Genomic DNA, 14,410 nt, shown 5'->3' with positions numbered 1-14,410 from the left:
TTTTTCTTTACTTTACATAACCGCCTGCTGCCATAAGTCTTTGACGCCAACCCATACCAGCTAATGAAGGTTGACTTGGTTTAGTTTGGAAACTAAACTTTGGTTTTGGTTTATCTTTAGTTTTTGGTTTTTCTTCTTCTATCGGTTTTTCGTCAATTTTCGGTTCCTCTGACTTTACTTCACTTGCAGGAACAGTTGTGTCGTCAACATCTTCATAAATATCATATGCCATTTGTTTTTGTTTTCCTTTCAACTTTTTGTGTTTGTTGTAAAGTTTAGAATATTTCGACTCTAAGTCAATGAGATGTTCTATAATGAACTGTTGGTCAGTGAAGTAAACTTTTCCATCTGTTGTCTCGAAAGCTCCTTCAGACTTCAATATTTTATTTGTGAGAGTCTGTTTCTTTTTTGAGATACTAGCCGTTCTATTTCTATGAAAAGTGACTTTATAGTTAGGGTTTGTATTTCCAGACCTGGCACTTTCTATTATTGAATTTTTCTCTTCATCTGTAAGTTCTTTGACAGGTTTTGACAATGGTTCTGAACTTTTTGTTTGTGGTGTCAAATCTACCGTTTCAACTTCTTCGGTCATTTCATCTCAGTAAAAAATTTTAGTTTGGTTTGTTTTCAACTGGTTGTTGTTGTGGAGGTGGGATGGTTCCTTTAATAATATCATTCAGTTTCACATGCTGAGCCTGACTATATGGTATCGGTTTAAATGCTGGAAGCCGACAAATCCATCTTGAACTCATTTGTCTCAATGCTGCATTGTTCATTTCATCTCAATAAAAAAATTTACATTCCCCACGTTTGAGGTGGTTGCGGTTGGTTATTGCTTACCCATTGTTGTGCATGGTTATATCCTCTGTTAAAGAATCTTTCACCTTGGTCCATATAGTGTCCTGCTTGGTTATAATAGTCATTTGCTTTGTTATAATAGTTTCCTGCTTGTCTTCCTACATTGTCCATTCATCCTTGAACTTTTCCTCTTGTTTCAGGATTTGGAATAAGATTTGTTGCATCTCGTGCTACATCCCAACCTTTCTGTACAGTTTGTATAATAGGTTGTGCTTTCTCTTTCAGTATACCTAATGTACTCAAAATCTTCCTTCCAATTCCAAATGCACCTCTGGCTATTGTTCCCACTGCGGGTAAAAATCTAGATGCGACTCCTGCTAATGCGCCAAATAAACCCATTTCTTATAGGGTAAAAAATTACGAATCCGAACAAGGACTCCTATGTTTCTAAAGCGACAAAGAAAGCACTCATGATAAAAATCTTTAGTTCAACACCAAATGCTTGGTTTATGGATATCTTGAAACATTCCGAGGTATAGAGAAGATGGACCACCATACTGGTTAATATTTGTTGGTCAAAACACAAGATACTGTGAAACCATACCATTATGGTCCAAAAAATATTTTAGATGTGAAAACTGCTTTGACAATATTCGTTGACAAATACCATCCAACAAAACTGACATCTGACTGTGAAAGTTCTTTCAAATCAGATGATGTAAAAAACTATCTGCGTTCAAAAATGTAAACCAATATTTCATTGTCGACCAAAAACCATTCTGCTCTTGGTGTCATTGACGGTTGTATAAAAATGTTAAGAGACTTAAACCAACCACAAGGTGGTGAAGCAAATGAAATGTCATATGACGACAAGTATAGACACTTCTCCATGGCAAAGATGAGACAAGTTTTAAATATTTACAATAACCGTAAACAAAAAGGTTTGGGAAACCACCCCGAAGAAATGAAAAACAACCCTGACTTAGAGAAAGACTATATATTTAATAATTTAGTCAAAAGAGACAAACAAGAAAGAATGCCGGGCTTCAAACTTCAGAAAGGTGACAAGTAAAATAGAAATACCTAAACGCGACCATATGAAAATACATATTGACTATGACAACAATGGGAACTCGACAGGTACTCACATTCGTGTTCGTAAAAATAGAAGAAAGTATACAAGAAATATTATGAAGTTTTAGGCAAACATGGCAAAATGTACACACTGCAAGCAAGAAGATAAAACTACTATTGTCAGACCTCGTTTCAAACTTGTCAAAGTTCAAGGTGGTATACTTTCAAAGAGTTCCTAACAAATATAAGACAACTCCTGACGAATATGCTAAAGAAGTTGAAAATGACGACTAAGCAATTCTATAACATGCGTAAACGTCATGTAAGGTGGCATGTATTCTTTACTTGTCCCGTTGTTTGCGTATATCCTGAAACGAAATGTGTATGGTTTCCTTCTCCCTGAGTGTTATTCCAGTAAAATTTATAGCAAACTTAACGTCGTCTTTAACATCATATCTTTACCTTTTGTCATTCCTGACCAATCCCAATATCTATGACTATGCCAACCTGCTTGAGATGTACTTAAATCTATGTAATGACTGTGTGCAGGTAAATTTTCACCTGAAATCGTTTTACTTCCACCTGTTTCCTTTGAAGAGTTTGCACAATACAAAAACCTGTCGACTATTTTTGTTCCCATGCACCAACACCAAACATTACTTGAGGACCTCTTGCATCCATAGATGTATAATAGAACCTACTGGGTTCATTAAATCAAACATATGAGATATTATAGGATTGTCTCTTTTGAACTTAAAATATAGTGCAACTATTTCAGGTTTCTTCTGGTTTGTGTCAGAATATTTTTATAATATAATCTTATGTTTCAGGGTAGGTAAAATCTTGACTATAATATTTATTTCTGTCATCTGTATAATAATAAATACTATTCTCGTTTTTTCTATTGCATTATATCTTTTAGATCTATAATAATCTAAATATAATGTTAGCTTTTGTTCATCTACATGTGGTGTTCTGTCGTCATCTCCATAGTCATAATAATGTGGTGCCGGAGCTGGGTCAGGTAATATCATATCCACCATTTCATAAACTCTTAAATATTTCTTTTGTTCGTCCATATAAGTTTAAGTAGCAGTTGTTGTCTAATGGAACTTTAACTTGTGTACCCATTCTTTTTATAGCTTACATACATTTCATTGTTATTTTTCGGAATGAGTTTATGCCGTGTACCATTTTTTAAGGACTGTACCAACTGCCATCTAAAATATTTATTTTCTTCATTGACAGAAAAGTCACCAACAATAGTTTCAATATTTTTTGTTCCTATCAAACTTTGGTATATTTCATTGACATATGTTTTATCTGCTTTATTTTCAAGGCTAACGTTTAAGTCTGTTATTTCAGAAGATGTATGTGTATGTCCAACGGCACTTTCCTGTTTAAGGTTTCTTGTAAGTTTGTAATATTGCAATGGTATGTGTATGTCCAACGGCACTTTTCCTGTTTAAGGTTTTCTTGTAAGTTTGTAATATCAGATATAGAATGTGTATGTCCAACGGCACTTTTCCTGTTTAAGGTTTCTTGTAAGTTGTAATATCAGATATAGAATGTGTATGAGTCTTATCTGCTTTTGTCTCTAATGTTTCCTCAAGACTTGGTATTTGGTTAATATAATGTATATGAGTCTTTTTAGAATATTCGTTTTCAGCTCTTGTCACTTCACTTGACATTTTATTGTCAACATATGTTTTGTCTGCTAGTTCAGGATGAGTATGTTCTTTGTTGCATAAGCATTGTTAGCTCTTTCTTCTTCTTTTGCTATTACATCGTCTACATATTCTTTGTCAGCTTTGTTGTCAACATCTGCTTTCAAAAGAAGTTCATTTATAGGTTTCTCGTTTAAAGTTCCTTTTGTTGGATTTATACAGACAGTATTGTTCTTATTGTCTTGAAATAGAAACTCATCTGTTATAGGGTTTAATGTCAGTTTTAAGTCACCCCTTTCAATGACTCAGATATCTTAGAATAGTTTTGAAAAGTTTGTTGTGTTCTTATTTAGAGCTTGCATAATGAGTTGTCGGTTGTGTTTGTATTTCTCTCATAGACGCTGTTTCATTTGACATTTTTATTATATATAAATATGCTTCCAATAGAAAAAAGAAAATTCTAGAGTTGCTACAACTAAACCATTAGATGAACTTTTTACTAATGTCGGTCAAAAGTTTGAGACAGATACCGTAAAGCATGAAGGCTATCGTTTTGACTACCCATTAAGATGGTTAAGAGACCCATCCGTCACAAAAGCTATTGGCTTTCGTAGAATGAAGTTCATTTCAGAAGCCATACATGGTTTCCCATTTACGGTCGGTTTTGAAGTTCGATACTATAACAAAGAAAAAACGTATGTATGAGAAATTTGAACAAGGAAAAACTTTTACAAGTTAATTTGCTTATAAACTTAGAAACAACTCTTCAAGCTTTTCAAGAAAAAATAAACGATATCTATATTGAATATGCAAACCAGTTTAACATTGACGAAGGAGAATACCATCTCGATATTATTTATGACAGGAAAAATGCAACTGTTAAAATCAATAAAATAGAAGACCTTGGAGAAAACGTTTATATTTCTACAAAATATAACAACTTGGCATGGTATAGATTTATGAGGATGTTAATCAGCCTGCAGCATATCCAGTACACCCGGACTATTATGAAGTCGAAAAAACTAATGGAACATATGAAAATATTTTCGACCCAGATGCTATTATTGTTCATGCTTCATTTTCTGGTGCGCAAAACTCTTTCTTATGTCTGATGAATGACTTTTACGAAAAACCTACAAAGTTATACGAACCACCAAGTGGAAGTATTTCAGACTTTCAAGTATGGTTTACTACAGATGGAAGAAAAAGAATAATTCCATTATACCATGCGTTTTACTTAGAACTTAGTTTCATATACAACTACTATCGAACGATAAAAATATAACTTTTTAATATACCGGTTGTGGTTGCCAACTTGACTGTGGTGCAGGTTCAGGCTGTTGTATTACAGGAGCTTGTTCTTCTGGTTCAGGGTCTTTAGGTATAATACCAACAAACTGACCTACTCTTTTACCAATATTTTTGACACCGTTCCATACTCCTCTTCCGACAGATTTTATTCCATTCCATATACCTCTTCCAACATTTCGAAAGAAGTTTCCTATCTTACTGAAGAAACCCATTTTACTATATGTAAAAATCTAATGTCCGCCAAGTCTTTTACGTTTCCTGTTGAGTTCCATAGCATTCTTTAACTGGAGCTCATACATTCTGTTTCTCCTCTGGTAGAAAACATATTCTGGGTCAACTCCTGTGTTCGCGTCATCTGCATAAAGTTGTTTATATCCCACTTCAGGGTTTGTATAAAACTCTTTCCATCTCATATTTGCATACCATGGTGGCAAACCTAACGCAGCGTCATTTGACATGGCAGTTTGCATTTGTACATCTGTTGGCACTTGACCATAGTTTGCCATTGCAGTTTGTATTCTAACTTCATTTGGAATATTCTCTGGGTTTGGTTGTCCAGGTTGCTGTGCATTCGCTAAGTTCTGTGCGTCCATTTAATATTAGATAAAAATATCTCTTACGAGTACATATGCTGAACATTTGCAGGCATTGGTTCATCTTCATATTCTCTGTACTTTTTCTGCCACGTCAAATAAATAAATGACACAATGGAAAAAACCTAAAACAAGTAGTCCTATTTCAAACCACATTTACTTACTAATAAAATTTCTTTATTGTGACACTTTCTCCAGTTTATAGGACCTCTCTCATATTCTATCTTGTCATATATAAACTCATAGTCATGTATGTCCTCTAACCATCTCATAACGGTTTCCAAACCACTTTTATCGGATGTAAAGTAAAAGCATGGATGGTTATGTATAACGTCTAAAGTTTCTAAAGAGTCTCTCAAAGTCCAGTCTACTTGGTATTGAAAATCCCATGTGTTATAGAACGGCGGGTCCACTATAAAGAAAACATTTTCCTTGTCTTTATATTTTTCATACAACTCTGTCCAATGACATCTCACAAACTCTATACCCTCAATATATTTTTCTATGTCCTCTTTGAAAACATTTGTATAGTTAAGATATAAAACTTTTGACATAAGTGTTTCAATGTCATGAACTCTTATAGCACCACTATATAATAGTCTAGCAGATATACTATCCCAGTCTAATATTCTGCTTTTTTCAAAACCTCTCTCACAATATTTTTCTTATCTAATGGTATACGTTCCATCTTACCTATAGGTATCTTTTCTTTTAACTCTTTCAATATATTGTTTGTGTCTGGAATATGTTTGAGACGGTCCATATAGTTGTCGAAGTCATTGCATATAATCTTTGAGTCTGGGAATATTGTATGACATAAATGGGATATATAGAAACTTCCACCGAACAAATCTACAAATGTTAGACCATTCGGTAGTTTCTTAAGTCTCTCAATATAATATCTTTACATCTACTCTTATTTCCAAAGAACGGTAACGGCGGTTTTGTAAAATTCATTTATATATAATAATAAAAATGTTTTTACCCGAAAAGTGACAGAAAAGTGACATTTAAAAAGTGACACCATTAATATGATGTAAATAACAACGGTTTTGGTTTTGTCACCGGCTGGTCGGCTGGGGTTCGGTCCTCCTCTTGGGTCTTGGGCAAAATTTCTTATGGGCTAGAGGGCGCAACGCGCCTGGAAGCCCCACCTACCTGACCTTATGCACTCATCAAAATTGCTGGAGGGAGGATTTGAATTAAATCTGACAGCTGACCTTTTTCATAAATTCGGAATCACTTAATTTGACTTTTATGGATGAATCAATCATTTTATCCATATTAAAAATTGAATTAACTGCGGTTAGCCTTTAATTCAAATTATTGAAATCAGACTTTTGGGCTTAGGAAAAGAAAATTATAATAATAAGATATCGTACATTTTAAATTGTAACTTTTGTGTCTTTCTGATAACGAAAAATCACATCACGACGATAAAAAAACTTTCTTGTCAAACTGACGCTCTATCATCAATATATAGCTTTAGAAAGCAATCAGATCAGCCAAAAACATAACAAATACATTTAATAGAAGTACATGCACTATAGTATTACTCTTTTCCAGCATCATTTATTGAATTTTGTATAAATATCTCACATTTTTATATCTTTTTTAAAAATCAAACAAAATCAGTATGAAAGTTTTCTTTATATATACTATATAGTTCATTTAATAAGTTCCGAAACCCAGTATGATAACTGGAATAAGAACATAAAAAATAAAAACTAAATTCTTAAGAAATAATATCCATAAGAACAGAAATAGTATCTTTTTGTGAGGGCAGAAGCGATTTAACAATCGATAAGCCGAGAGAAGTAAAGCTCGAAAATAATGAACCAGGTCCAGCGTGTTTGAGAGTTTTACGCATGATTTCTTCAGCAGAATGGTTCGTGTATAAATATAATGATAGAGGATAAACAGTCGATGCTGTAATGAGATTACAAGTGAATGTTCTAACAAGACTAACGCCAAGAGACTGATGAAACTCTAAGTTTTTCGGGTTAATTAAGATTTTAGAAAGCGCATTCAATGATTTTTGGCAAGTCTTGTAAGAAATTTCTACTTTTAATTCAGATTTGAGTCCTCTAAGCATGGAAGGATATTTCTTTGGGTTTGTGTAATACTGAAGGAAATACAAGTCCTTAGGACCTTTCTTTTCTTGTGATTCGTAATCGTGAGTCATGTTTCCAAATGCGACTTTTGTAGAAGCACGCAAAAATCCTATTGCTGCTCCTTGAGCTGCAGAAGAAATAATAATTTTTGCGATTTGTTCTCTTGTAATTGGTTTTTTATGAGACATTGTATATGATTCTTTCACTTGATTGAGTGCCGGCTCAAGTAAACTGCTGTATAACTCTGATGTATATGGTTCATCAGTTAGAAAAGTATAGTCAAGTTGAACATCTTTATTCATTTTTATTTTCAAAAAAAGTGAAAGATTTTGAAAATCTTCTTTACTTGGCAAAAAACGAATTTGACATATCACCATAAACTTGACTTTATCCAAAGACAATTGCCTTACACAAGACAATTATAACATGAAGGTTCATTTTACTAATTAACGCAGATTTTGACATCGATTATTGAAATTAAAATTAAAGTTGATCTTAAGAAACTTGTTAAACAACTAATCCATTCTATGTATTAGTTTATACTTTATATATAGATTCTGAGTATTTGTTGTGCTTTAAAAACAATAAGTCGATATTCAACAACAAAACAAAAAATATTTTTTTATTTATAAAAAAACAAAATATAAATTTTAAGCATCCTGTATCTCTGCTTCACCACTGGAATATCCTCCAACAAACGAATCACAAGAATAGTAAACTTTGACTTCGTTTGGATTGAATTCCAAATCTTGGAACGAAACAATTTCTTCGAAATTCTCTGTTTTCTCTTTCAAAATCACGAACTTTGATGCAACAACTGTTTGATCAGTTACTTTCGCCAAAATAATCCACAAACAGATCCTCTTTTGGAAAGGAATTCTCGGGAATTCAGACATCTCAAACTGATCGAGAAGAGTAACTTTTACAACTTTACTTTGTCTGAAGAAAACAGTTGAAACATAAGGGATATTGTTATAAAACTTTTCAACATCAGACCAGTAATTTTCTGCTTCATTTTGATTCACTTTTTCATATTTAATCATATTTGCCATGAAAATTTCTTTTCTCAACTTCAAATTTGCATCAAATTGTTCATCATCAATTTCCTGACCACTTGGACTGTAAGAAGGATTAAATGTGTTCAAATCTCTGATGTTTCTAACAGAGAAATCATCCAAAACCGTTTTTGTGAAGTGAGGGAATTGTAACAATTCATAATCTCTACTTTCAATTGCATTTACCAAAAACGCGATGTTATTAATGAAATAAATGGAATAATGGACTTTGTTTCTCCTTAGAGAATAGAATTCTATCGCTGTTTGAAGTGTCTTTAAAATAGACATCAAAATCAAGTAACTTTTCGCAGGGAACATTCTTAAATCTAATTGTCTGTGGAGATGATTTGCAACAATAGAAATTGATTCGTTCTCTGCAACTTTGGAATCTTGCAATCCGATATATTTCGTGAAATTGATGTTTTCATATATTTCTGGTATAGATGAAATAAATGATATCGGATGTTCCGAATTTTCTGTGAAAGAAAACTTCGAAAGTGAAACAATTGTTGAGGGTCTGACACCATGTCTACCACAAATAATTCCATAATATTCCATTAACAAATTCTCGTTCTCGTCGAAGTGGAAACAATCAGGAATTTCATAGTTAATAAAATTGTCAGAATTTGTTGCATTTTGAATGATAAAGAAAAGTGATATTCTTAAAACGTCCAAAATTGACAATTTTGTAAATGACCTCACAAGACGATACAAAAGTGACTGTGGTCCGTTATTATATTCAAACTGAGGTTCATTTTTATCTGAATATAAAATAGAAACTGTTTTGTGATTAATTGTTATCAAATTTTCATCAGTTTTCTCTTCTCCTGACAAATAATCGGACAAACCGTTTTTGACATATTGAATAAATTGGCTGTCAAAAACAGGATCATCATAAAACTTTGAAAATTGCGGTTTTTGTAAACCAAAGAAAGTATTTTGAGAAATTTCGAAAATTTTTGGATTCGTTTCTTTGGCAATTTCCAAAAGACGATAAGAAGACGATAGACAATAATTTAAAAGTGACACATTTGTAAACCTTTCAAAATCAACAAATGACTGTACAGGCATTCCATTTTTGAGTAAAATGAAGTACATTTGGAACTTATTTTCCTGTGTGTAAATGAAGTATTCTCCGTCGCATTTTGTTTTAGAAATCATCTCCAAAATGTCGTAAAACTCGTATTCTCTCTGCGAATTCCTCAAATCCAAGTAATCAGTGCCTTTAACAATGACTAAATCTGATTTAACATGGAGAGAATTAACTGCATCAACAGAACAAATCAAAATCTTGATCTTCCCTAACATGAAATTATCAATAACAGCTTTTTTGCTATCGTCAGAAATTGTATTTGAAAAGTACGTTATTCCATATCTTTTTGACAATTCTCTGTAATCTTCTCTGAAAATTGGCGGCAAATTTTCATCATCATCCAGTTTGAAGCCGATCTCCTCAGTGAAATGCTTCTTCAGTAAGTTCGTGTAATTAACAAACGTTTCCTTGATTTCGGCATCATTTGAAACAAAAACGATAGATTGTTTATCGTTCTGTAGAAAAGTGGCAACTTTTGAAAAAGTTGGTCTCATCATTGAAACTTTTCTTGCTCTGAATGACGAGAAACTAACAGGTATTAATTCCATTTGACAGAAATTGTCAGGAATATCAACAAAAATTTTGTCACTTTCAATAAATTTTGCCAACATTTGTAAATAGAAATCATCAGATTCATAAGTTTGTGCAATTATTTTCGTTTGTTCTCTAGAGTAAACAATTTTGATTTGGGATATGATTTCTTCGTATTTGGAGTATTCTTTCGAAGAAATCAAATGTAAATCATACAAAAATACAAAATCAAAAATTTCTGACATGTAAAATCTGTCAAAATTAGACAACATATCCAAAGAACAAATTATTGATTTTCCTTGTTCCAAAGCGTATTTGTCGTTGACTTCATCACCTGTTAATCCAAAAACAGTCTGATTGTCAACGAAAAACTTACAAAGATAAGTAAATTTTTCAATATTAGGAACAATGATTAAACATTTCGCTGAACAACAAACTGACTTTAAAACAGTTGTAAATTGGTCAGACAAACTAACAGAATATGGTTGACAAACATATAAAAGATTTTCTGACAAAAATTCTGTCAAATAATGTGTCAAACCGTCATTTGTTTTTGACATCACTTTTTGAGCGTTGTGGCAGTTTTCTGTCAGTTTTTTATCCTGATACAATCTTATAGGAATTGCAACTTCTGTTTGCGCATTCAAGAATTTATCTGAAACAATTTTGACAAAATAAAATGGCTCCATTTTTTCGTAATTTGTCAAAATTTCTAATTCAGTAGTATGATAATCATTAGTCACTTCACTTTGCATTGTAAACTGTTCAGAATAAATAATTTGGTCACCTGTTCCGTTTACCAAGAAAATCCAGAAGTTTTCGAAGTCATAATGATAATCGTAATCGAATATGTAAAATGACCTCACTTTTACGGAAATTCTCAATAAATCCTTAGAGATAATTTTCGGTGTACAAGTTACTTTGAGCTGCGGCAACCTAAGGAAATCATTTTTGATCGTCTGACCAATTTCTACTTTGTCAGTTTTGCAAAGATTACAAAATTCTTTGTCACTTTTTTCTTTAAGAGCTTCTCTTTCAACTTCGAAATATTTATGCCAATTATCGAAGTGGTCAATTGCGTTTAAGTAGTTCTCTGGGATATTTCCGAACTGCCACAAAGGATTCTGCACTTCCCACATTCTTTTATTGACCATCTTCGCGTAACTTAGACATAAAAGTGCTGGTTCAGACAAACCTTTTGAAATTGAAAGTTCAAACAAGCATCTGAACAATCTTTCAGCGGATTGTGATATGTAAACCAAATCAGCCATCATCTCAAAGCTTTCGCTTTTTATCCTTGAGATGTATGACTGCAACAAAACGTTGATTTTCGTTTTTGGATCATCTGGTTGACCTTTTATTGGAATTGGAACCATTTCTTGGAATTTTTTGACAGTGGAAACTTCTTGTGGTCTGACAACAACGTTCTTGAATTCACTAGCCAAACTGAACAGTCTCAAAAGATCAACGTCATTTATGTCTGTTGACAAATTTGTGACAAAATTTGACATTGTTTCTTCAGTGATATAATAATTAGCAGCAATTCGTCCGATATCTGTCGATTCTATCGTGTCTTCGTTTGTATTATAGAAGATCAACTTCTTCTCTGATAATAACAAACACGAAGAATGAATTAAATCTGCCAATCTTTGTTCAATTTTGACATTTTTTGACAAACCGTACATTTTTGGAGATTTCTGCATTCTTATGTAAAGAAATGTCTCCTTCAGCCAGTCAACACCTTGAGCAACTGTTCCGATGGTTCCTAATGCAATTTCGGCGTTTAAATGGTTCGTAATTTCCCTCAAAAAGTGACTTTCAATTGGAATTTGAGAAGTTAAGGCCGAAACATAGTAATGGAGGTTCTGGTGTTCAGTTAGCAAGTAGGCTTCACCGTAGATGTCTAAACCGGGTCTGCCTGCACGACCAAACATCTGTAAAACATCGAGATGACTCAAATTGTCAAAATCACCAAGTTCCGGGTTATAAATATTAGTTCCTTTGATGATGGCAATATGTGCTGGAAGGTTGACACCCCATGCAAGGGTTGCGGTTGAAACTAAAACCTTAATTCTCTTATTTCGGAATTCTTCTTCAATTCTGGAACGATCTTCGCGAAGTAAGCCTGCATGGTGGAATGCAAAGCCTTTGGGAAGGATACTCTTCAGTTTCTCGTTGATTATTCCTTCAGAAATATTTAATAAATAATTTTGGTCGTTTGAGAAGTTATCGGCTTCTCCTTTCGATATGGCCATATTGTAGAAGGCTAAGGCTGTGTCCTGGGCTTCTCTTCTTGAATGTACGAAAATTAAAGTTTGATGCTTGTTTTTAAGGGTTTCTTCGATGATCTGGTAGCAGTATTCGTTCATACTGGCCTTTAAATGGACTTTCTTTCGCTCTTTGAAGCCAACGAAGGTCTTATGTAACAGACATGGTCGAAATTCTTCTCCAAAAACAAATAATCCTTGTTCAGGAACTTCTAAAAATTCTGCAATGTCTCCAACGTTTGGCATGGTCGCAGAAAGGCCAATTAGTCTGATATCTGATGAAGAAACGTATTTCAGCATTTTTAGCCTTGCAACTAAGGCTTCTAGTACCGGACCTCTTGAGTTATGCAAAAGATGGATTTCATCGATGATTACAAGCTTGATTGTGTCAATGAAAGTTTGATTTCCTGTTTTTCTCGAAATAATGTCGAGTTTTTCAGGAGTTGACACTATAATATCGTATCCTTGTAATTGTGAAACAGATGCCGAGCTATCTCCGGTCAATTCTATGACTTTTTTGTATCCATCAAAAATTTCTGTAAATTTTGCGACCATTTCTTGTACCAATGACTTCATTGGAGCTATGTAAATTGCTTTTGAGTTGTTTTCTGTCAATAATGTCTTGATCATCGCCAAAACTGCAATAATTGTTTTACCAGCACCAGTTGGAGCCGAAATCAGTAAGTTTTCGTTGCTTTCTTCTATTTGCTGGTATACTTTTGACTGTATGAGGTTTAAAGAACCTTGAGATGTAATTTCTCGACCAATAATCGTTTGGTATTTCTCATCCAGCGAATCAACTGACAATCTTATGCCTGTAGCATGATTTTTAGGTGGTGGAATGAAGATTTTTTCGTATTTTTCGGTAGATTCGGAAGTAGAAGTTTCTGGAAGTTGAAAACCGTAAATTCTTGTATTCTCTCGTTTGTTTGAGTATACTGATAAATCAATTTTACTGTATTTTTCGACTTTTTGTGGGTTTTCGATGATTAAATGTTTTGAACGAGAAATTGCTTTTACTTCTGATTCACGAGGGCCAATTATGCAAACCAATTGCATTTCCAAGTTAATTCCATCGCAATTTTTAAGCGCAGAGATGATTTCGGCCTTTTTTTGTTCAGCTTCGACTCCAAAGTTTTCTTCGCAGAATTTTTGTAATTCCGAAATTGTCCAACCACCGCTTTTGTCCTCTTCTGGGACATTTATTGGTAATTCTTGTTCTTCATCGGAAGATTCAGTTTCATCTGATGAATTTAAGGGAGTATTATCATCAGCAGTGATTGAGACAATACCATCATCATTTTCAGCATCTTGCATTTCTTGAACTTTAACAGAAGGTTGAAAATCAATTAATTGACTTGCTCTGTCATTTAAGCGTCTAATTTCAGCAAAACTCGGTCTGAATCCAAGAGTACTTTCGACTTTTTGTGCAACTACTTCATCAGATTTATTGGCATCACGTAATACAACAATTAAATCGTAAGCTGTTTGATGAAGCGTTTCATCTGTAACAGGACCAAGTAATTGTGATAAGTCAGCTGTTAAATCATTATAAGCGCCTCTTGTTTCAGATGTTTTCGGAATATAAATTTGGCCACGAAGAATTGCGTCTCTTTTTGCTTGTCTAATACTTTCTTTGAGTTCCTTCTTGTATGATTTTTCCATTTTTTCGTGCTCTGAGTGAGTTTTAGTTCGAATTGCAGAACCAAAATCAGATTTTTTGATTTCTACTCTTTGTACCATTCCAACACCAACACCATCTTCTTCTTTAGGAAGATCTGTGGGGTTTGAGACCACATATATATGACCTCGGTTCTGAACATAATCTGGAATCATCAAATTTTAAAAATTAAAAATCCTAAATGTCAAAAAAAAACTTTAAAAAGTTTTTTTGGTTTATAAATTAT

General features: G+C 33.4%; 7 protein-coding genes and 1 pseudogene across 8 annotated transcripts, besides 1 other annotated feature; 1 reads left to right on the top strand and 7 right to left on the bottom strand.

Annotated features, from left to right (window-relative positions):
• Positions 1 to 3,455: part of a mobile genetic element that runs on past the window's edge.
• Positions 8 to 592, bottom strand: TVAGG3_1011500 (phage tail repeat-like family; the record flags this gene model as incomplete). Its single annotated transcript, XM_051254553.1, has 1 exon — positions 8 to 592. The coding sequence occupies one exon, from the start codon at positions 590 to 592 to the stop codon at positions 8 to 10; it is 585 nt and encodes a 194-aa protein (XP_051080127.1).
• TVAGG3_1011490 (uncharacterized protein) lies at positions 612 to 776 on the bottom strand (the record flags this gene model as incomplete). Its single annotated transcript, XM_001579170.1, has 1 exon — positions 612 to 776. The coding sequence occupies one exon, from the start codon at positions 774 to 776 to the stop codon at positions 612 to 614; it is 165 nt and encodes a 54-aa protein (XP_001579220.1).
• On the bottom strand, positions 796 to 969 carry TVAGG3_1011480 (uncharacterized protein; the record flags this gene model as incomplete). Its single annotated transcript, XM_051254552.1, has 1 exon — positions 796 to 969. The coding sequence occupies one exon, from the start codon at positions 967 to 969 to the stop codon at positions 796 to 798; it is 174 nt and encodes a 57-aa protein (XP_051080126.1).
• A 518-nt stretch (positions 3,456 to 3,973) lies between the features above and the next one.
• Positions 3,974 to 4,824, top strand: TVAGG3_1011460 (annotated as a pseudogene). The gene has a single exon. A coding segment is annotated over exon 1 (851 nt).
• A 4-nt stretch (positions 4,825 to 4,828) lies between these two features.
• Positions 4,829 to 5,062, bottom strand: TVAGG3_1011450 (serine threonine-protein phosphatase family; the record flags this gene model as incomplete). The annotated part of the gene is made up of 1 exon (XM_001579168.1): positions 4,829 to 5,062. One exon carries the CDS (start codon positions 5,060 to 5,062, stop codon positions 4,829 to 4,831), a length of 234 nt encoding a protein of 77 aa, XP_001579218.1.
• Positions 5,063 to 5,080: 18 nt separating this feature from the next.
• TVAGG3_1011440 (uncharacterized protein) lies at positions 5,081 to 5,443 on the bottom strand (the record flags this gene model as incomplete). Its single annotated transcript, XM_001579167.1, has 1 exon — positions 5,081 to 5,443. The coding sequence occupies one exon, from the start codon at positions 5,441 to 5,443 to the stop codon at positions 5,081 to 5,083; it is 363 nt and encodes a 120-aa protein (XP_001579217.1).
• Positions 5,444 to 6,852: 1,409 nt separating this feature from the next.
• Positions 6,853 to 7,860, bottom strand: TVAGG3_1011430 (uncharacterized protein; the record flags this gene model as incomplete). Its single annotated transcript, XM_001579166.1, has 1 exon — positions 7,179 to 7,859. One exon carries the CDS (start codon positions 7,857 to 7,859, stop codon positions 7,179 to 7,181), a length of 681 nt encoding a protein of 226 aa, XP_001579216.1.
• Positions 7,861 to 8,207: 347 nt separating this feature from the next.
• On the bottom strand, positions 8,208 to 14,345 carry TVAGG3_1011420 (helicase protein; the record flags this gene model as incomplete). The annotated part of the gene is made up of 1 exon (XM_001579165.1): positions 8,208 to 14,339. The coding sequence occupies one exon, from the start codon at positions 14,337 to 14,339 to the stop codon at positions 8,208 to 8,210; it is 6,132 nt and encodes a 2,043-aa protein (XP_001579215.1).
• Between the last annotated feature and the right edge of the window lie 65 nt (positions 14,346 to 14,410).

The sequence above is a fragment of the Trichomonas vaginalis genome, chromosome I, assembly GCF_026262505.1.
Source record: "Trichomonas vaginalis G3 chromosome I, whole genome shotgun sequence".
NCBI classification, from domain to species: Eukaryota; Parabasalia; order Trichomonadida; family Trichomonadidae; genus Trichomonas; species Trichomonas vaginalis.
The sequence above is the reverse complement of the archived record's forward strand: the minus strand, read 5'-3'. Positions and strand labels throughout refer to the sequence as shown.